Here is a 21,128-nt window from a genome sequence, read left to right as displayed (position 1 = left end):
TTAATTAGTGTGACAAAATCTCAATTGCAATGATGGGTATACCTATTTTACAAGCAATTTCTCCCAAAAACAACCCAATCCTATGCGCCCTGGTTGGCCGCTGCCACGGCGCCCAGACCTGTTCCACCAAACGGAGAGTCGACGTTGTCCATCGGAGCATCAGAGTGACCATTTTCATCGTCGTCATCTTCGATCTCGATTGGCTCCGATTTGCTCTTCTCCGCGGTGCCATTGTTACCTGCAGGTCCGGCGCCATGGCTGCTGCTTTGTGGGCGGAGTTGGTTCGCTGGCGATTCTGCTGGTGTGCCATCTCCAATGCCATCCTCTTCTCCCATGCCGTTGACTTCCGGCCAAATGCGTTCCCAAAGAAAGACAACCTGTTGAAAAACTCCTTCGCACCGAAGAAGCTGCTCACGCCCACTTCCTGTAGTCTCGGCATTGGCGAGTTCATCAACGATCGCTCTGCATGCTTCCACGAACTTTGCAAACTCGCGTGAGGTCCAGTTGGGGATGAGTGCTTCTTGTAGTGCGGATATGTGTTGATCGTTGTTGCCGGCGCCGCCATTGGCGCGGAAAGGGGTTGGTTCGCCGCCGTAATTGACGCCACTGCCGGTGAGGTACGATGGGACGGAGTAGTTGGAAGCAGGGACGTTGGATGCGAAAGTCGATGCGTATTGCCAAGAAGCGCAGTAGCACTGTGCATGTCAGTAACATGGTGATAAGCTGCAAAGTAGAAATGACCTACGTGTTCAGTAGCCCAAAGTGCTACCATTCCTTCCAGTAGGGAGCTGCGAGATTCCGCCGAAGACGTCAGGAGGTCGACGTATGCCTTGGTGATGGGCAGAGGGGGCTCGTTGTCCGTGTGAATGCCGTATTTGCGCTTCGTGTTCTCGATGAAGTCGATCTCCTTGCGGAGATTAGATACCGTCGAGATTAGCAAATCGAGAGCGCGGAACTGGGTAGACTGTTTGCTGTCGGGCACGTCTGGTAGGCGCACTTTGCCGATCAGGTTGCCAATGAATGCTATCATCGCGCGTGAGATGTGCCCGTTCTGCCCGAGCCAGTGCGAAAGCGCTGGGGCTGATAGAGTTCCGCAGCCCGCGTGGCTCAGGAATTGCAGCTGGGTCGCTTTGGTGAACTTCTCCGGCCACTTGTTGAGCAGATGGTTGACCAGGGATGGATTCGGGCGCTGCGGGGGCCTCATATGATTCACGGCGCCGTTCGATGGGCGGTTGCCAACGAGAAGGTTCGGGTTCGGCCTGCTGCCCCTCCAGATATCTGCTCCAGTCGCTGAGTTGTTGTATGGAGTCGGTCCTGGTGCCGACGGTGCGAGTTCGAGCTCGCCTGAATCGACTGCGTGCTGGCCCTCCGGAGAGTTGAGGAAGTCCTGGCAGAGCGCCAGGTGCTCCACCTGTCTCGTCGTGTTCTTTGCGCGGACGAAGCCGCAGCTTTTGCATCGCACGCGCATGCACTTTTGCCTGGTCAGCATGTTGTTTTTCCACCAGAGCGTCGACGTTTTCTTGAGGTTCTTGTTCCTCTGGCACTCTCGAGAGCCGGGACGGAGCCCAGCTCATTTCGATGTGCCTGGATTTTGGCCTGTACTTTGCGGGCCTCTTGAAAGGCTTGAAAAGCTTGAAAGACTTGAAAGACTTGAAAGGCTTCCAGCCGCAAAGAAATGATTGTCGACTTACTTTCTGCCCGCTGGTGTCGTCCCAGAATTCGTCGAAGTACTGTTGGTTCGAATTGTCAGCTTGCGATCGATGTGCATCTGTCACTACGCTGCTCGTCACCTTGGTGGTGTCCAAGCCCCTCGTACGCGCGACGGGCGTCGCGAATTGTTGTGGTGCATATGGACTGCTGTGATAACCGTGAGCGGCACTGTGAAGCTCTGTTAGACACTGTAATGTTGCGCGTGGATACGATACCAAGGCCGACCCTGGCCCGTGCAAGATTTCGGTAAAACTTACTCGCCCTCCATCGCGTGCCAGCCGCCCATGTCGGAGTCGCGCTTGTTGTACTTATTAGGGGGCGCTAAATCCTGTCCGTTTCCTGCTGCTCGCCACTGCGCGTACTGCGTGCAATTCAGGAGATGGGCTTTCTTGCGGTTGAGTGTCTTGATGGAGCCTGTCCAGTTGCGGCAGTGGATGCATTGCACTGTCTCGCCCTGGTGCTCACTTTCGACGGGCTCAAATTGCGCGTGAGTGTAATTGTCCGGTGGTCGCGGCATGGTCGTGTCGGGAGGGCAGGTGCGCAAACGATGAGTTCAAGACTGAGTGCAACGACCAAGTGAATGCTGTGAACGCGGCGGTCCTATTGCTGCGACCGCGTCTCAAAGCGTTCGCGATCCAAATGCTGATGACAACGCGTCGATGTCGGATGGACCGGCGGTGATTATGTCGAGATTTTGGAAAGGATACTGCGACGGGCAAGCTCAAAATGAGCTGATTTGGCGCCGGCCAAGCCTGCCGCCTGGCAAAACATGCGGGACTATTAAGAACACACCCGTCAGGCGGGGTCCTATATCGGCTTGCTTATTACGCAACCTGAAACCTCACATTGACCGTTACGTTGGCTATGAAGATGAACATTTGATGCAGGAACATTTACATACGCTTCGAGAGTCAGCATATCGGACACCCCGACCGACAGCGACACCTTCTGTGCACGCGGAGCAACTTCTTGCCGCTCGCCAGGACCTCGAACGCAGCCGGCAGCGACATTGACCGTAGCTTCATACCGGAGAAATGATATCAGGGCAGGAGGGACGTGAGGAAAGCACGATGTCACACCGCGGAAGCAGCAATACCCTGCTCTACCACATCGCTTCACTTTCATGCAGATGCGCGCATACGACTGCATTGGGTTCAGGAAGACACTTGCTGGCTGGGTCGGATACCATAAATTGACTGTTTACATAATCCTGATGCCGGAGACATCATATCTGCCTCCCGCTGCATCGCATGTCATCAGCTACGCAGCTTTTCTGCAATCTGTCCGACTTCTTCTGCTGTGGTTCTTCGTCCACGACAGCTCCCAGTCGCTGCTCATCGAATGGACGCCGGCAAAGGTCCTTGTTATCTGTAGAACACGCGACAGCCCTAGAGAGACAAACGATCGACTATGGCAAGATTCAGAGCTCCACAGCTAGCCAAAGCAGCGCCCACTGCATATGTGATTGACAATGCCCACCGCACCATGGCAGATTTGTCTTTACATCGCGGATTCCCTTGTTCATGCTCAGCACTTCAAGTCATTGTAGCGGATCTGCTCCGCACGAGTCATCAATATCGTTTTGCAGGCGTGCATGAACTGTAGCACGAGCATTTACATCAGGCCGGACGGATCTCGTTGAACATTCCAAGGGTTGCAACGTCGGACACCCGTGAGGCGCAAGAAAGCGAAAACTGGCGACCAGGCAGGACGTCTGTAGTATCTCACCAAAGCTGGCAGTGGCATTGCTGGTGTCTCCGTTGGCTTCGCGTCCACAGCGCAGCATGTGGAAGACGAGACATCGTAGCAGACTCGAACAGTATCGATGGAGGTCCGCCTCCTTTGATATAACACTTCTCTGGCGCGATTCTAATCGCCTTTCGTTCTCGTGGCTTGAAACGATGGCACTGCTAGCCTGTTGTTCGAGGAAGCCCAGAACGATGATGCTGCGCACCAATGGTGTTTTCGTGGTCTTTCCGGTCTAGCAAGTGAAGCAGCGCCCGTTGCGTGAACTGTTTGCTGTCTCGAACTAGCTGCATCAGCGCGAAGCAGGTGCCTAATGGTAAGTTGCCCTCGTGAACACTGCGGCCAATCGCGAACACACATACCATTTCCACCACAGCAACAACAACAACACCACCAGTACGTACGTCGCCAGAAATTCAGAGCTTGGTGATTCGCAGAGACTGTTCACTAATGCTTTGAAACAGCAAAAATGAACTTCATCCACCGCGCCGCCGCCCGCTGCTTCGCCGTGCTCTTCGTGAGCGCAGATCTCGGCCGCCGCGCCGAAAAGGCCATCGTGCCAAAAAGTATGTAATGCTTCTGAATGTCCACGAGGAGTTCTAAAGGGGCGGGTTCGCTAATCATGGGCGCAGTCAACAAAATGCTGCAAGAGAAGAAGGCCGAGAAGGAGGAGAAGGAGAAGAAGATGTGAGTGCTCCCCTGCATCGATGGGCCTTTCTTCGAGGATCATTATACTGACAGTGCTTCTTCGTGTAGGGAGAAAAGCGAAATGCTCGAGCGCGCGTTCTACGAGATGATGATTTAGCAATTGTATAGGAACCAGAAAATGCAAATCTTCACTTACCTACAGTCTACTCGTCTCCATTGTCTCCATTAGCTGGTAGCATTGCATGGCACCAGGGCTCAATTTCACCTGTTCGCAGCTAAGAGGAGTTCGTCAGGGTCGAGCGCATGCAAGCTTGACTTACAGGATGCATCGCTTCGCAAACGACATACGAAGTGTTGCACGAATAGCTCACCGCGGCCGGAAAGCCAATCGAGCTCACGTCCACAGCCACACCTGTCTCTCAACGACAATGCTTGTGAGAGCCATCTAGCCGCCCTACAGTGTGGAATACACAGACTGGACGTCCCGGAGAACTGCGCATATTGGTGGTGGCAGTATATTCCTGTTGGCTCTGCGGTTGAGAGCTTTATCGGCACGATTGGGAGCGCGCATGCGCCAGAAGTGGGCTCTGCACTGAGAACACTCCACCCCACATTCGCCTAGAACTGCTAGCTGATGGGTTATCGGCGGGCCCGTCTGGCGTAGCTTTGGTCCTGCAGAGAAGTTTTCTGGAAGGGGGACCCTGACCGTGGATTTGTGAGTCGACGAAAGTCGTGACAGGATGTCTCGGAGACGAGGTTCTTTGTCGTGATCAGACTGGCAATCTTGACTGGATGGAAAATGTGCAACAAGTCTCAGGGAAACGAGAGCGAGGGAGAAAGACGGGAGGGACTGCAATGGACAGTTCGGAGGGCAGCAGCGAAAGTATGAGATAAAAATGGAGCATGGTCCAATCATAATATGCGCGCAAAACTTCCGCCGCTGGGTACATGCCACTCCAACACGTGCACCGCGAGCTTGACCGCCAGTCGTCGATCTCTTCACCTGCGCAACAAAGAGCTGGACGAAGCACAGCAATACGGCGTGCTACCAGAGTGTCTCGTACGGCAGCAGACTCGTGATGACAGCTCGATCACACCGTCCCGCAGCCCTGTCGAACTCCCGCGGACTGTTTCTGCCCAGACAAAGGATCGCCGCAAGCTCCGCCGACCTGATCGGGCAAAGCAGACGTCGATTGGAAATTATTTTTCTTGTCGTGCCACCTCAGCTCTGTGCTCGGTGTTGCTGCTGCTGCGCGCTGCCGAACGAGCAGACTCGCGTCGCCGGCAGAAGCGTAAGTGACGAGCCATCATCCCACCACAAACTCCACCAACGAAGCACGCAACCCTCCGCGCCAACACAATCGGTGCGAGAGACAATTTTCCCGCGTTCTGTGCCTCTTGCGTATGCCTGACTCTTGTTGTGCCTATCTGCTGGATCTGACAATCTCTTCCCACCAATCCCCCCATCCCACTCACGCATCACATAACTCCCTCATCCTCCGCCCGCTCCCTCCTGCCGCCCTTCTTCTTCTTTTCTTCTCCTCGCCATGTCTGGCGCACCCCCCTCTTCCCACGTCAACGCAACCCACGCCGCTCAGCAGACCCCGGGCAACACCACCAACAACGCTGCCGACGTAGCTTCGACCTCCGCCCATCCACCTCCCAACGCGCCCGACCCGACAACGAGCAACAATGCCGCCCAAAGAGGACTCTCCACCGCCGCTGCCTCCAGTTCCACCGAACTCGCCAGTCTTAAAGTAACCCTCAAGTCCTCCCTCCGCCAGTTCCCCGACTTTCCCTCCCCCGGAATCCTCTTCGAAGATATCATGCCACTCTTCAGCAATCCTTCTCACCACAACTCGCTCATCACCGCACTCGAGCTGCAATTCCGCGAAAAGTTCGGCGCAAACCACGGCATCGATGTGATCGTCGGCCTCGAGAGTCGTGGATTCTTGTTCGGTCCTACGCTGGCCATGAGACTAGGCGCAGGATTCGTCCCTGTGAGAAAGCAGGGCAAATTGCCAGGAGAGTGTGTGACAGAGGGATACCAGAAAGAGTACGGGACAGATTGGTTTCAGATGCAGAAAGATGCGATCTCGCCGGGACAGAAGGTGGTGATCGTCGATGATATTATTGCTACAGGTGAGTTCTGGTCATGTTCCAGTATACTGAGGAAAATGTGCTAATTGCATACGTCAAACAGGTGGCAGCGCAGCAGCAGCAGGAAACCTTGTACAGCAAATTGGAGGCCAACTGGTCGGATATGTCTTCATTATGGAGTTGGACTTTTTGAAGGGCAGGGATAAATTGAACGCACCGGTGCACACTCTACTCAGCGGTCAGGACGAGGCGTTGCAGAGCTCAAAGTAAGATTCTTTTGGCAGGCTGCGGACCGTGTTTCGGACGAGCCATACAGCAAGAGCAAGGAGCGAAACGGCAGGAGGGTTGTCACGAGCAGCGGCAAGATCCTTTGGGACATGAGAAACGAAGAACAGCATTTACGCTTTGCGCGTGAGACACTCTGTGGATGTAATAGAGCAGAAAGCTGGTCGACGATGGGCACGGCTCGAATGAGTCGCAGGTGGACTCAACACACACCATCGTATGCTATGCTATGCTATGCAATGGGCAAGGCAGACCGGGTGGCGGTACTACCAGCCATACAGCTTCGCACTTTCGCAGAATTAGACAGTAGACTCTGCATGCCACTCTTCCAAGCAAGCCCTTGCTGCTTCGGAAGCCTTTTTCCTTCCAACACTACAACGAACTCGCGACATCAGCAAAGATCCATTGATGCTGATAGCAGACGTAGATGAGAATCTGCAACAGCTGCAGCTGTGTCTTTTGGCCACGGGCGTAACTGTTCAGCCACTGGAAAGACGTTCATAGCGATGCATATGTGTGGGGTTGGGGATGCCATTTGCGTCGTGCACGGCAAGAGCGATTTCTGCTGCTATGCAAGATTGTTGTTCGAAGAAAGACTTCGGGTGGATTATGCGGCGCTTGACCATTGAGCATCTCATCTTCCGGAGCCCTTCGTAGCTCGTATGTGCTGACTACACAATCATCGCCGCAACGTCCAGCCAGCTCTTCCTCAGCGGCAATGAAAGAAGTAGTCGCCGGATTCTGTTCTGGCCAAAAGCCTCCCTTGCGCTGCGTTTTCCAGCATGAGAACCCCTGAGCCTGTGGAGTTGTTGTTTGGCATCATCCTCCCCGCTGTCCACAATAGCTTGTTGCCAATCTCTTCCTGGCATAAAGCGCACCGGCAACATGCGCCTTGGTCAAGACGACCATTCCTGACTGCAGACTGCATGATGGATGGACCATCCTGGAACTTCCATCCCGCTTGAGTTCTCTCTGCCTTGGTGGTCGCTTCCTGGCCCTCAGCGGCGCAAAGGAAGATACCCCATAATGTCCCCATATACAATGCTTTCCATGCTTCGACCGAGGAATCGACGAGCAGCCTCGCCCAAGTAGCGGAGAATCAATCCCCATCACTCCCTGCCCTGTTCTCAATTCGCATCGCTGCAGTGCGCAGAAGCTCGATCCCACCTCCGCCGCGACTTAGGAGAGTCGAATTCGTTGTCCGATCGATCATTCGCAGGGGAAAGGTCCGTCTGAGGCTGGAAGTGGCATGGCATGCTCGGAGTCTGATGTGGTGTACTGTGAGTCTTGAGTGTCCATGCGGAAATCTGAAGTGTGTGGACAGACTATTTGGGATGTGCTCTACCAAAACCTCGATTTCTGCGGCCATCGTCAGTCTGTACGGCGGTCACAGGCTCGTTCTATGGCACATGAGTCGAAGGTCCGGGATCGTTTGACATGGCGACTGAGCTAAATCTGGTCTAGCAAAGGAGGCTCTGAGGGACACATCGTGGGTAGACAGTCGACCTACACTGACGAACAGTAGAGACACTGTTCTCGTACAAAGAGAGGGCATTAGCAAGGTCAGGAAATGAGGTGCTGGGCTCATCCTCGACATCTTCTTTCCCTGGCAGACCTGTACTTGGCATTCGCGGGCAAGGTGTAATGTGGTATGGAGAACAACAATTTGTGCAGTGGCTCATGTGTCCATCTCACACTCCCATCTGCGCGATTACTGGTGTCCTATTGCTCTTGACTGCTTTCGCTCGGCCATGATGCCATGAACCCTCGTCGCCCTCGCATGCCACCGCTCGCTGTGCTCTTCCTCATACTCGTGCCGGCAAGGAGTGGGAGGGAGACTGAGGCCGGAGGGTCAATGGTCAGAAGGTTGCGGCGCTGGCATGAACCAGGGCAAGTGAGATCGTTGAGCTCGGCGTGCGTGCAAGAGCGGTGGTTTGGCGGTCAAAACTGAGGGCAGTCGGGGCGCGCATGTGAATGGCAACCACGTTCCGTATGCTGCAGTGAACGATGGTATGCAGGTACGATCGATGTCAGCGAGTTGTTTCCATCAAACCATCACCGTCTGCGTGTTCGTAAGCCTGCGAAAGGCCTGCGAGTGCACTGTGGTCGGTCTTCCCACTGGAGGAAGCGGTCGCCAAGGCAAGTCTGCGCGGGAGCTACCGCCCTGCCCTGCCCCGTCCACTTTCCAGCCGCCAACTTGCGACGGTCACTGCCCGCGACATCATCATCACCACCATCGTCCTCACATCCAGTCCACCATCTGCATCACTGCGCCGGTGGACTCATATCACTCGCGGCGAGCGCCGCCTCCCCTTTCACTTCATTCACCCCTACTGCATCGCACTGTGCGCCCCTGCGCAGCACAGCCGTCACGATGCCCAAGCGCAAGCGTATGGAATCGCTCGAGTCGGTGCTGGCCCGTCCGGCCTGCTACTACTGCGACCGCGACTTCGATGACCTGAAGATCTTGATTGACCACCAGAAAGCCCGTCACTTCCTGTGCCAGGCGGGCAATTGCAACCGCAAGCTGGGCACCATCGGCGGACTGCGCATCCACATGCATCAAGTGCACAAGGAAGAGCTGCAAGAAGTGCCGAATGCCATGGAAGGCCGCAACAATCTCGCCCTTGAGATTTTCGGCGAGCTCGGTGCTCCCGAAGAGTGGAAAGAGGCGCGCACCGCAAGCGTCACACAGTATTACCAGGGCCTGGCCCGCAAGCACTACCTCGAGACCGGCAACCCGCTCCCTGGTCAGATCCCGCCAGAGGAAGCCTCCAAGCCCAAGCGCCCACGTCTCGAGGACGAGATCGCGTCGGGCAGCCTCAAGGCCCAAGTGCAAGCACGCAAAGCTGCTCGCGAGGCTGAGAGGGCCAAGGCCGCCGCCGCTGCCGCTGCTGGTGGAAGCCTCTTGACTCCTCCCAATGGCACGATGGCAACTCCACCATCCAGCATCACTGCCGCTGCGATGCCATTTCACCCAGCTCCCTTCGGCGCTGCCCCAACTCCTGCATCGCTGCCACAGGGCAGCTCACCAATGAATTTCACGACTCCAGCCGTCAACTCCGTCATCTCTCCACCACCCGGGCAGTACCCGGCAACTGGCTATGGTCTTCCTCCTGTGCCGCCCCCATCCAACGGTGGCTATCAGTTTCCGCCACAGGGCTCTCACCCGCTTTCGCTCCACCAACCTCTGCCCCAGCCTGTGCCACAGCCTGTCGTCGACGAGGCGGCCCGAAAGGCTCACGCTGAGCTGCAAACCAATGAGTTCTTGGCCTCTTTGGGCGCTTCACAGCAAGGTGACATCGCTCCAACTGCATCCGCGCCGACCACCCCTCAGCCGCAAGCCATCGCTAAGCCGAAATCCGTCGCCAAGGACGAGGACTTGAAGTTCAGCGATAAAGTTTGCAGCTGGGAAGAGAAGCGGTATCGTGCTTTGGGATATGGTCTTAACACTGACGCCGCCGCGGGAATGCCTACTGTTGGAGCGCCAACCGACAACGCGACTGGCACTGTCGACCAAATTTCTGTATAGTATCCAGGAGATCCGGTCTGCTGTTTCGGCCCTCCCTGCTGTTGGCCTGATGAGCACAAAGCCGTCACTGCCAAGTCTTCTGCTCCGGCTGCTGTGGGAGTGCCAATCAACGATGCTTCACATGGCAATAAGTACAAATTCAACGGCAAGAACCCGCCACAAGGAAATGAAGAGGTCGCTGAGTTTCTGGCGGATATCAGGGCCACCGGAGGTCTCATGTGCATCGGCATCCTGCCCATCAGCTTCAGTGATCCTGTCGTTCCGGCTTCACCACACTTCCGACCAATCGAGGAATGGTCGCAAGAGGAAATCCAGAGGCTTGCTGAGCTCCTTCAGAGCGCCAAGGCCGCCGACGGAGGCTGCTGATCCGATCCCTTGTCGTTGCGTCAGCAGCCCCGTCGCGAGAACGCCGACTAAACACCCCTCTGAGCAATCAGCTAAGTTGCAGCGACCCGACATGACGACTCGTCACCCAAGGCTGACACAACAACCACGAAGGCTCCCACTTGGAGACATGAGACCACGCGGCCTCGAAATTCGATGGAAGTTGGAGAACAATGGCAGGCGCAAGGTTGACCAGCTAAGTCTAAGCTTGCTTTCACATGGCTGCCACTGACACGGAGTGATACTCACTGACGGCACAACATCACGGTGCACGCAGCCCTCCTGTCCGGGCACGTATAATTCCCAAAATACACAAAAAAAAAGCACAGCGCAATTGAACCGCGCAAGGTATGCGGCTCATACACAGGGACACGGCACGGTTTTCGCTCGAGCGATGGAAGAACAGTACCCCGGACTTGCTCTCATGTACTCCACGAGATGCTGCTGTCTTGCCACACATGGTGGCAAAGACCGGAAGCAGAGTGGCTTTTTGTAAGTGTGTTACCGCCATGAGCAATCAAAGGTAACTGCAGCAAGCAGAAGCGTGAGTGGCTTTCATTAGTTCAGAAAATTCAGAAAATACCAAATGCAGTAACGACTTGAAAAATCCGCTCTCATTTCGACGTGATGTATCTGTCTACTTGTTGATGTTTACTGCGGCCATCTGCAACTCCAACTTCTCTCTCTCCAGCTGCTCGATGTACTGCTTCAGCTCGTTGATTTCTGGCAGGACGGCTTTGATTAGCATAATGATTTCAGAAGCAAGCGATTTCTCGACATGAAGCGGATGCCACTGGCACGTCAGGGGGAGGAGGCTTACGGGCGAAGTTCTGCTCGTCGGTCTGCTTCTTCTGCTCAATGAGCTCGTTGATGGCTATCAGGGCGGCTTTGATTAGCATGATGATGCAGAAGCAAGCGATTGATCTGCATTGAGCGGACGTCACAAGGGTCAATGGGAAGAAACTTACTGCCGTCCTTCTGCTCGCTCTCTGCCTGGTAGTGGCTGGCCCAGGCACTGGTGCGGACCAGCTCGTCCTGCACCATTTGGTATTGGCCGCGGAGGGCCTCGTTCTCGATGCGGAGCTGCGCGAGCTCACGCACGTCGCGCTCGCGGTCTCGGCGGCTGCTCATTGTTGTGGTTGTTGGTGGGTTGGTGGTGTGGTGGCGCGGTGGTGGTGCGGAGCGCGGAGAGAAGAAGAGAGAGAGGCGGAGAGTGGTGGTGTGGTGATGGAGGTGCCGGAGGCTCTCTTCTGGTGGTGTGGTGGTGGTGGTGCAGCGATCTCTCTTCTTGTGGTGGTGGTGGTGGTTGCTGCTGAGATCGTTCTGAGGGGAGGGAACGAAGAAAAGGGCGGCGAAAGGGCAATTTGTTGGCGTGTGGGTGCTCATGCAGGTCAAGGAGCTAGCGGCGGGCGAGAGCATGGATGATGTGAAGTGAAGCCTGAGGTGAAGCGAGGAGAGACCACGAGTTGGGAGCGCACGACTACACACGCTTGGTTCCTGGACGCCGAGCAGAGTCTATGCTCATCAGGGTGAAGAAGAGATGGCAATGGCATCGATCGTGGACGGTGAAACACCGCATGGGTATGATTATGGACAGCGAAACTGGTATTCGTGCAACTTGGCTGATCGCAGAGCAGAGCAAACGAACTCGGTACATCGCCAGATAAGCACCCCTCCGCATCGAGCAGTGTGTCCGAGGTCTTCGATAGCGATACATACGAGCAAACCTCTTGATTTGGATGGCAGAAGCGACGCGCGCTCGACAGCAGCGACTCGACGGACGCAGCTATGGCGAACGATGGTCATCCCCGAATGGCAGACTACTCCACACCACCCTGGACGCCCACGAGTAACACTAACGACACGGTTATCGATTCTCGGATACTTCGACGGATGGCTTTCAGCGTATGCGACTGGCGAGCTCTGAATTGCGCTCGCAGTACATTGGGACAAGAGGACGTACTTGAACAGAGCTGAGAAGGTCCATCGACGCGCCAGCCCCTTGGCGGGAGCAATGTGAGTGCGAGCGGCGCGCAACGACGTGGCTGGCAAAGGGGACAAGACTTGAACAGACAAACTACTGTCGACCTCTGAGGGAGCAGGCACCTGATCGATCATTCGATGTGGAATTGCATACGCACCAGCATTGTCATGTTGTGGGCTTCGAATCAAACAGCAAAAAGTGAGTCGAGGCCGGGGCCATATTCAGTTTCATACAGAATTATCTTCATGCATTGGATGACTCATCAGATCGAAGGATGCGGGCAGGCAGCAAAGGCTTTAGGAAAAGCGGCTACAAGGATATGATCCTATAGTACGTTTCTGTATATCTACTGACAACTATCTTCGTAACTTCTTGAACAGATAGTCCAACTGCATCACGATCCACTGCTTGGACGTAGGCCATGAGAACGACAAGATCCGCCTCTCGGGCGCCAAACAACGAGATCTCGAAAGACCGCGTTGCAGCGCCAGGGCCTAGCAGGACGATGAGCGTCCCGAGACACATGAAAGCCAGCGTTGTCTCAGCGTATCTCGACGAGTCTCAAATCGAGGGGAAGATTCGTCGACTGTCGAAAGCCGACCAGCAGACTCTCCGCCTCAAGCAAGTCAAACTCCGCCAGCCTGATGCGCAGATTCCTCGATTCATTGAATCCAACAAGACGGCATCGCCGACGCTTGCTGAAGCAGTCGCCGCAACCCTCCTCTTCGTCTGGGAAGGCTCGTCGACAGCCTTCTGCATCTCCCCGACAGGCCTGTTGTTGACTTGTGCGCACTGCATAGCCGAAACCCCGGCCGAATACAATCGCACCAAGAACCAAACACGTTGGCTTCTCTTCGCTTCTGGCGACCCAGTACAGGCAAAGCCCGTTGCATTCGATTCGACACGCGATCTGGCATTGTTGCAGATCACAGCGGCTCCATCATCCTTCAGATCAGAACCCTTCCCATACGTCCGACTCTCGTCTTCACCTCCCAAACTTCGAGCTCCGCTGTTCTGCATAGGAAGCCCTGGAGCCGAAGACCTCGAAGCGTTCGATGCCACTGAGGGTGTTGTGGAGACGGGCTATGATGTCTTGCACATCAGTGACGGAAAGTTTCGAGGTCTGGATCGTGCGCAAGATGTCCAGGATAATTCGGAGATTGGCGCGCTGAAACACGATTGCTGGACGTATTGGGGCCATTCAGGTGCGCCGTTGATCGATGCCAACAATGGAGGACTGGTTGGCGTCCATTCGAGCTGGGACGATGAGACCGGCATGCGGAGAGGTGTGGCCTGGGAGGCTGTAAAGGTGTTCCTGGAAGAAGAGTGTCAAGCGGTGGAAACGGAGAGTGCCGCCACTGCGGAAGACCAAGTCCGACGAGCAGGTGGCAATTCAGACGATCCCATTGTCTTGTGAGCTCTAAGACTTGGGTCGAAAAGCGATGAACTCAAAATCCATTCGCTGTGATGGGCGTGGACTAGTCTTTACCATGTCCGTATATTTTTCCAGTTTCTCGTCTCCATGGTGTCTCTTGATGTGTTTCTTCAAATTATCGATCCTGGCCAACTTTTGCTCGTTTACTGGACAATAAGGACAGGCAATACCTTTTCCGCCATGCTTGACGGATCTCTCCTCGTGTCTGTTCCGGTCGCTAGGACGGCGGAACCGTTCATTGCACACTGGTTTTCTACAGGGAAAGTCTCTAGTGGTCTTGTGACTGTTCTGATGTGAACTGGACAACGTTAGCAACCAAACTGACAAGTGGGAAGAGAAACGGCCGCACATACTCCAGCTCGAATTTGCTCTTGAATGGTTTTTTGTCGCAGCCTGGAAAAGGGCATTTGAATTGTTTCGAACCTGAATCCGCTCTCCTGCCACCATTTCGTCCTTTTGGGGACTCCCTGTGTCCTTTCGGTGTTTTGGGCACTCTGCGTTGTGCTGAGGTCGTTATAGGCTCCCGCACGATAACGTTGCTTGGAAACGTAGGAGAAGACCCCCATATCACAGGACTACGATCGCTGCCAATTGTCCGTGTGTTCATCTCATGTCCAGCATCAGGACTGGCAACACTCTTTCCAAGCGATCGAGAACGAGCTGACACATCTGGTGTATCTGGTGTCACCGGGCGTTCTTCAGATGCTGGCCTTTCTGCCTGTCCCCTGGTATGCCCGCTTTCATACCTGCCATGCAAAGCGGCTGCTTGATCGTCGTATGCTCTGAACATCTGTGGCTCTTCGAGTGTGGTCTCCTCCATCGTAATGCTTCGAGGTGAGTGAGAGAGAGCTGGAACATCGTCCAAGTCAGGCGTAGCCGTACGAAATGTTTCTCCAGAGCGTCCTTGCAACAAGGCTGGAGGCGTTTCTCCACGGTCTTCTTGCAATAAGGCTGAAGGAGGTTCGGACGCGAGACGACCTGGTCCCAACCCTAACGACTCGAGGCCAGGGTCGTTGTCACCAGGCCCAACCTCCTTGGCGGTTGAATCATACATGTCGTCGTTGTCAACTGCCGCGACCTGACCTATCAGCACAGGTTCGATCTTTTCCAAGCCTTCTGCTTCAAAAAAGCCTTGAGAGCCATCGCAGTCATCGCTGTAGGGGGATTGCATCTTGAGACCAGCAGAGCCGTCGGCGCGAGGCTTAGACGTTGCGCGTGCAGCAAGGCTGCAGCCTGGCGGATACCCGTTTGCTGTACAAGGCTGAGCACTAGTATCGGATCGCGTCTGTGGATCTTGGAGCTCGGGAAAACGTCGATGTCTTCGGAAAGGCAGGATGTCAATGTTCGTGTATCGACATCGAGAGTCCAGGATTGCGACGGTCCTGCGTGCTCAGCTCAGCTGGGTAGGCGCTATTAGCTGAGGCAAACCGGTCAGCAGGGTGACCAATAACGTGTCGATACGCCTTCTCTTGTCTTCGTCGCCGCAGCTGCCAAGACGGATCAACATGAGTACTTGTGTCTCATGTAACAACGCCACGCTTCGTTAGCCATATTCTCATCGTCAACTCAACGATTGTCTGCCCCAGGCAGAAATAGATTGCTCGAGGGCCTCGAACAGCTTCATGCAGCAATCTACGCTAGTCCCGTTAGCCATGAGCCATGACGAGACCAGGCAGCCGCTACAGCTTTTATCGATAAGAAGATGTCAACAAAAGTGAATCCTTCGACACGCTTAGCTCCTGTGCCACTTGTAGAGACTCGCACGATGTGATGGTCCTTCTTCTCCTTCTTCTATTTCGTTGATCTGAACATCATTTTCAGCATGGCTTCGCAAGTATCGTCTTCCGAACCTGCCCCGCCACGTCGATCAGCTCGGAATCGCCACACGGCATTGGAGGATCGCAAACCTGCGGAAACCCGTCAACGAGCTCGACCCAAAGCATCATCTGCACGAAGAAAGACACAAAAGCCTGCCGATGAGCCATCAACACCGAGACCAGAAGAGAACATCGACGAAGATGACCTCTGCCCAATCTGCCAAGTCCTCCTGTATAGGCCCGTGACAACACAATGTAACCACACAATGTGTGAATCCTGCATGGCGCACTGGGCCGACGTCTCCGTCAATTCCCAAATGAAAATCGTCGACGTCGACGAAGAACCCCAAACATTCGATGCTGTATCCGGAATCGAAGCCAAGTGTCCAATGTGCAGAACGCAGACCACGGCATCGTACAATCCAGATCTTGCAGCTCGCCTGGGCAGAGACTATCCCGCGACGACACGAGAGCGCAGCGTAGAAGAAGCGGATAGTCTGGGCGAACAAGGCAGCATCCAGACTTTGACAGTGTATGTTGGGAACCGCCATCGATACATCGCCGATGCGGAGACGGCGAATTGCCATGAGTGGACGTTCTTCGTCAAGCCCAGTCGGACGGATATCATCGAGGAGGTCCAACTCGTCCTTCATCCCACTTTCCGCCCGAATCGCGTAATCCGACAACGCGCGCCGTATGAGGTTAAACGCCTCGGCTGGGGGACGTTCGCTGTGACAGCATATGTGATATTGAAGGCCGGGTACACATGGGTTTCGTCGGAAGCGGAGAATAGTCCAGATGGGGCATAGAAGGGAATGTTGCCGCTGGAATGGATGTTGGATTTTGAAGGCTTTGGCGGAAAGGGTAGTATGGGCGGTGTGAGATTGAAGGTGAAGAATGATAGGGAGTGGGATGGAAGTGTGAGTAGTGAGGAAGAGAGGGACACGAGGGAATGGGAGCGGGTTGTGAGGAGCTATCAGAGGGACGGCATTTATGAGCCGCCGCCGGAGGAATGAGGGACAAGTGGGGATCTGATTTGGACCTGGGGGTAACATTTCAGCAGCCAGGATGAGCATAGAAGTTCTGCGCTGGTGCTAGATGTTGTGCAGCTCGAAACTCGAGTCGACGACCAGTTCTCGCCTCAACGGGCTGCCTTCTTGCACCTTTTCGTGAGGCTCAGACCAGAGTCCATACCTCTTCGATCCCTCAGCCAGCTGCTCTGGCAAACCAATAGCTTGCAGCTCCGCGATGGCCGCCTCCAATTCCCTTGTGGCCTTGGACACGTTCGCCACGAATGCGCCCGTCTTGCACTTCCGGAAATTCTGAATGGCCTCGCTCAGTCGCGCTCGCGGTCCCTTCAGCGCTCGGTCAATAATACAAGTCCTGCAGTCGGTCTCCATAGAGAGGTAGATGACCGGCTTGTTTCTGCCGTAGCAAGCAGTTACGGGCGCTTTCGTAATCGGATCATGAATGTGTGTGACTCCGCGACAATGGCTCAGGCCTATCATGTCCCCATGACCGCAAGCGTATTCCAGGTAGCGGTTGTTGCACATTGCCAGCCAGTTGTGGTATTGATGTTTGATTTGTGTAAAATCTCCCGAAGATCCCCCAAATGCAAGTGAGCAGCTTGCTTATTCCGCGCCGAAGTGAATGTCTCCAGCCATGGCTTCCGAGCGCAATCTCGAAAGCATTCACTGAAGGTGGTCGGTGTGCTGATATGTTTGCCTCCAAGGTACCTTGCAAGTGGTCGGGAAAGGTCGGGTATGAGAATTGTTTGCGGAAGGTTTGTACACCTCATAGTACAGCGCCCATTGTGCAGTATATGCTTCGTGAAGTCTTGCGAATGTGGCGGAAAGAAGTCTCATATATGAGATTCACTTGCACCATGTTTGTACTCTGGTCCGGGGAAGTGTTCGCGATGGAAGTCTTTTCCGCATTCGGCATATCCAATCTCTGGCTGAAAAGTTCTAAATCTGTCATCAGTGCGGTACTCTTTGCGACTCCTATCAGTGGCACATCCGTCTATACCGCGCAATGGTGCTATGGAAGTCGTGCTCGCTCCTGCTCGTAGTGTCATTGTCGTTTGCATGCTGACATGATTGGAAGATCTATACTGTACTCTGTCATCAACATCTGCAGAACGTGATAGTGCCCTTACAATGGAAAGGTGATGTTGAGCCCGGTCCAACCGACATACCCTCTCTTGCCTATGCGACGTGGGATATCGCCACCCACGCTTTCCTATGGTGTGCTGACAGGAAGGTATGAGCGTGGGCAGACGGGAAGGTGAGTGCTTCTTCACGGCAGTATGAACCGGCTCAAGCGGCAAGAGGTCGCATGGCTGCTACCCCGTGCCATTCGTCAATGGTATCGGATCATGATGTTCTTGAGTCACATTGGACATCGAGCACTGTCTAGGCCAGGACTCCGATGGACACAGTCACACAGGATTGACAGGGCGCAGAGTCCCTCCAGTTTCACGCTTATTATACCACGCAGCGGAATCGCCAAGGCCAAGCCCGTCAACTTAACCAGGCTCTTTGCTTCCCCTCCCGATATCGTCCAACTCTCACTGTTGCCGATATCGCTGATCACTCGAATCCTCGACTTCGGCGAAGTGAGCCCAATGTCCTGGCACAACAATGCCCCTTTCGACCCACCAGCACACCTCGCGGCTGGGCTGGTGTCGCCGCAGCAAGTGAGCTCACCGACGACCACGCTGACCCCGGACGGCGCAGCGGGCCCCGATCGCAAGCGCAAGCGAACATTGACAGCGCAAGAGCACGGTGATGGAGAGCACACCCTAGTTGGCGGGGCGGAAGATGGGAGAGCTTCGAGCAGTGGCACGCTGGCGCATAGTCCTGGCCAAAATGGCAACAAACCGCGTCACCAGCCCGGCGTGAAAAGAGCCTGCAACGATTGTCGACAGCAGAAGGTGAGCTTGATACGAGGAAACAGTGGAGCCCGTCACAAAAAGCCTATGCTAACTAGTACTCTTGACAGCTTCGTTGCAACGTCGTCGCTGGACCTGGCGAACAGTATAAACCGTGCGATCGATGCGTCAAGCATGGCCTCCATTGCAGCATCGATGACGGCTTTAAGCGACTCGGAAAGCGGGCAGCGCATGAGGAGATGGTCAAGGAGCTGGACAGGTGCAAGCAAAAGCTAGCGCGATACGAACAGCTGGGCATGTTTCTGCCAGAAGAAACTCCAGGCTCAGCATACATTGGCAGCTATCAGCCCTCGCCCGATGGAGGCGCTCCGGCCGCCGTTATGGGCAACACTGGATACGGGCTGGGCGCGAGCGAGGCTGCTGCATCAAGGAGCTTGCTCGATTTGAGCCAAGGATACCGCGAGCTCGTTCCTACAACCATGTCCTCCATTACTCCAGGCACATCGCTCACCACGCTCGGCGGCAACACCTTGACGGAGCAGCAACTCACCGACCTGTACCAGATCTACTTTGAGTCATATCACCCCTTCATGCCGGTGCTCAATGCCGATCTGAGCTACAAGGCCTACTATGATGAGCATCCGCTCCTGCACTGGACGATCGTCGCCATTGCGGCACGACGACAAGAATTCAAGCCGGGTTTGTTCATGGAACTTCAGCGTCCGCTGGAGGAGCTGCTCTGGACAACGTTATCGCAAGTACCACAGTCGTACCACGTCACCAAAGCTCTGGCACTACTCTGCACGTGGCCACTACCTACCTCGTCAACCAGCCAAGAGCCGACAATGATGCTGTGCGGCATTATGTTCCAGCTCGCTATGCAACACGGCTTGCATCGGCCTTCCCACGCACAAGACTTCAGTCGGTTCCGCGTCGACCTGCGGGATGAAGATGTGGCGGATCGACTCAACACCTGGGCCGCTGTGAACATCGTCGCCCAGAACGTCAGCACCGGTAATGGACAACCTCCGCTCGCGCGCTGGGCTTGGTTCACATATGGTCTTCATCTGGGCCGCATGAAGCCTGAGCTACACACACGTTGTCAGATCGAGAAGTTTAACGATACCGTCACGCGAACGTTGTATACCATGCAACGTGACCACATTGTCGAGGTTGACCAAGCTCAGCGCGGTCTGCAGATCGACATGTATGCTCGTGAACTGGGCGAACTCGAGGTGACTGTCCTGTCTACAGGCAAGCAGAATCAATCACGTAAAGGTAAGTCGACTGCTGGTATTTTCAAAAGCATCCCTGACATGTTTAGCAGCACTGGAGGTTCTCTTCCTCAAAGCCGCCGCGCTGCATCTTCGCCTTACCGCCTTCTTCGACAAGCCCAGCCAGCCCAATTACCACGTCGATCTAAGAAACCTCTATATCGCAGCCTCGGCCCTCCTCGAGCATGTTAGTGCCATGAGCACGAGTGAGTTCGCGTTTGTGCCAAGATACATTGAGCAGATGATGCTCGCTGCATCGGTGACCCTCCTGAAGATCCTACACTCTTTCTACGCCAAACATGTGGACAACACCTACGGCAAGACTCTCTTCACCCGTGCAGTGGCCGCACTGCGCAAACTCAGCGTGCGCAGCAATGACTTGCCCCAGCGGCTTGCAGAAGTCATGGCTCAGCTCTGGATCTCGAGCGGCTCAGGCGAACAAGACGTCTTCAAGACCGATCCCGCGCTCGACAGCGACGACGACACGCTTGCCCTCAAGGTGCGGTGCAGGTCTTCACTGTCAGTGCTGTACGACGCCATCTGGCGCTGGCGAGAACGCGCTGGACAAGCTGGGCGCGAGAACCTGGTCAACGACATCCAGAACCCTACACGCCTTCCCGACACCAGTCGCAACACTCCGCAGCCACCAAATGGGACCACTCACAACGCTCTTGCCGATGTCCACCTCACTCAGCCAAGCACCGGTCTGCAGCTGGGGCAAGCAAGCGACCTGGACGCACTGAATTGGGATCAGTCATTCGGCCCTAATGCTGTATTTGACCCACTCTCTTGGGCGCTGGATGGCAACATCATGGGCTTGACGAACCCGATGTTTGAGCCCAACGGCGCTTTGAGTATGCCCGGATACCCAGGTTAGCAACCTGGTCACTACGAGGATACTCTTCAGCCCCCATACTATTATCAGTGACAGCACAGCTACGTGGACGACTGATGAATGGTTATTTCACTGCAATTTCTATAAGCGACGGCGCTGGTTTAGAATGTGTGGTTGATTCGGTGGTTGGTTCTTGGCGGTGATGGGTTTCACTTCTTGCATGGCACATTCTGATCATGAGCATAGACTTTTGATTGTTCGGCGAATCGATTTTGAGAGACGGACGCGCTGAGAGGTGTCACAATTTGTCATGCTGCGGCTACTGCTGTCACGGATGATTGAGCTGAAAATACGTAGCATGATGAATCGCAAGGCTGTACAAATGTCAGGACTCCTCTAGTCCCCGGAGTCGTTCCACTCGGCTGGAGAGAGTGGGCCATAGAGCGGTTGCTTGTTTGGGCAAGCTGTCAAGTTGCGCGTGTTTC

General features: G+C 54.9%; 10 protein-coding genes across 10 annotated transcripts; 6 read left to right on the top strand and 4 right to left on the bottom strand.

Moving 5' to 3' along the window:
- Nucleotides 1–80: 80 nt before the first annotated feature.
- Nucleotides 81–2,227, bottom strand: RHO25_008058 (uncharacterized protein; the record flags this gene model as incomplete). Its single annotated transcript, XM_023600208.2, has 5 exons — nt 81–695; nt 746–1,471; nt 1,692–1,730; nt 1,791–1,878; nt 1,968–2,227. The coding sequence occupies 5 exons, from the start codon at nt 2,225–2,227 to the stop codon at nt 81–83; spliced, it is 1,728 nt and encodes a 575-aa protein (XP_023449748.1).
- Nucleotides 2,228–3,925: 1,698 nt separating this feature from the next.
- On the top strand, nt 3,926–4,261 carry RHO25_008057 (uncharacterized protein; the record flags this gene model as incomplete). The annotated part of the gene is made up of 3 exons (XM_065603020.1): nt 3,926–4,022; nt 4,089–4,143; nt 4,213–4,261. 3 exons carry the CDS (start codon nt 3,926–3,928, stop codon nt 4,259–4,261), a joined length of 201 nt encoding a protein of 66 aa, XP_065459092.1.
- A 1,390-nt stretch (nt 4,262–5,651) lies between these two features.
- RHO25_008056 (uncharacterized protein) lies at nt 5,652–6,474 on the top strand (the record flags this gene model as incomplete). Its single annotated transcript, XM_023600207.2, has 2 exons — nt 5,652–6,246; nt 6,308–6,474. The coding sequence occupies 2 exons, from the start codon at nt 5,652–5,654 to the stop codon at nt 6,472–6,474; spliced, it is 762 nt and encodes a 253-aa protein (XP_023448989.1).
- Nucleotides 6,475–8,863: 2,389 nt separating this feature from the next.
- On the top strand, nt 8,864–10,021 carry RHO25_008055 (uncharacterized protein; the record flags this gene model as incomplete). The annotated part of the gene is made up of 1 exon (XM_023600206.2): nt 8,864–10,021. The coding sequence occupies one exon, from the start codon at nt 8,864–8,866 to the stop codon at nt 10,019–10,021; it is 1,158 nt and encodes a 385-aa protein (XP_023449717.1).
- A 1,021-nt stretch (nt 10,022–11,042) lies between these two features.
- Nucleotides 11,043–11,536, bottom strand: RHO25_008054 (uncharacterized protein; the record flags this gene model as incomplete). Its single annotated transcript, XM_023600205.2, has 3 exons — nt 11,043–11,128; nt 11,226–11,279; nt 11,374–11,536. The coding sequence occupies 3 exons, from the start codon at nt 11,534–11,536 to the stop codon at nt 11,043–11,045; spliced, it is 303 nt and encodes a 100-aa protein (XP_023448949.2).
- Nucleotides 11,537–12,810: 1,274 nt separating this feature from the next.
- Nucleotides 12,811–13,806, top strand: RHO25_008053 (uncharacterized protein; the record flags this gene model as incomplete). Its single annotated transcript, XM_023600204.2, has 1 exon — nt 12,811–13,806. The coding sequence occupies one exon, from the start codon at nt 12,811–12,813 to the stop codon at nt 13,804–13,806; it is 996 nt and encodes a 331-aa protein (XP_023449745.1).
- Nucleotides 13,807–14,092: 286 nt separating this feature from the next.
- On the bottom strand, nt 14,093–14,995 carry RHO25_008052 (uncharacterized protein; the record flags this gene model as incomplete). The annotated part of the gene is made up of 1 exon (XM_065603019.1): nt 14,093–14,995. The coding sequence occupies one exon, from the start codon at nt 14,993–14,995 to the stop codon at nt 14,093–14,095; it is 903 nt and encodes a 300-aa protein (XP_065459091.1).
- A 651-nt stretch (nt 14,996–15,646) lies between these two features.
- Nucleotides 15,647–16,450, top strand: RHO25_008051 (uncharacterized protein; the record flags this gene model as incomplete). The annotated part of the gene is made up of 1 exon (XM_023600203.1): nt 15,647–16,450. One exon carries the CDS (start codon nt 15,647–15,649, stop codon nt 16,448–16,450), a length of 804 nt encoding a protein of 267 aa, XP_023449445.1.
- A 285-nt stretch (nt 16,451–16,735) lies between these two features.
- On the bottom strand, nt 16,736–17,194 carry RHO25_008050 (uncharacterized protein; the record flags this gene model as incomplete). Its single annotated transcript, XM_023600202.2, has 1 exon — nt 16,736–17,194. One exon carries the CDS (start codon nt 17,192–17,194, stop codon nt 16,736–16,738), a length of 459 nt encoding a protein of 152 aa, XP_023449621.1.
- Nucleotides 17,195–17,949: 755 nt separating this feature from the next.
- On the top strand, nt 17,950–20,685 carry RHO25_008049 (uncharacterized protein; the record flags this gene model as incomplete). The annotated part of the gene is made up of 3 exons (XM_023600200.2): nt 17,950–18,576; nt 18,645–19,812; nt 19,862–20,685. The coding sequence occupies 3 exons, from the start codon at nt 17,950–17,952 to the stop codon at nt 20,683–20,685; spliced, it is 2,619 nt and encodes an 872-aa protein (XP_023449450.2).
- Between the last annotated feature and the right edge of the window lie 443 nt (nt 20,686–21,128).

This window comes from Cercospora beticola, chromosome 5, assembly GCF_033473495.1.
Source record: "Cercospora beticola chromosome 5, complete sequence".
NCBI classification, from domain to species: domain Eukaryota; kingdom Fungi; phylum Ascomycota; class Dothideomycetes; order Mycosphaerellales; family Mycosphaerellaceae; genus Cercospora; species Cercospora beticola.
This window is presented reverse-complemented; position numbering and strand designations above follow the sequence as displayed.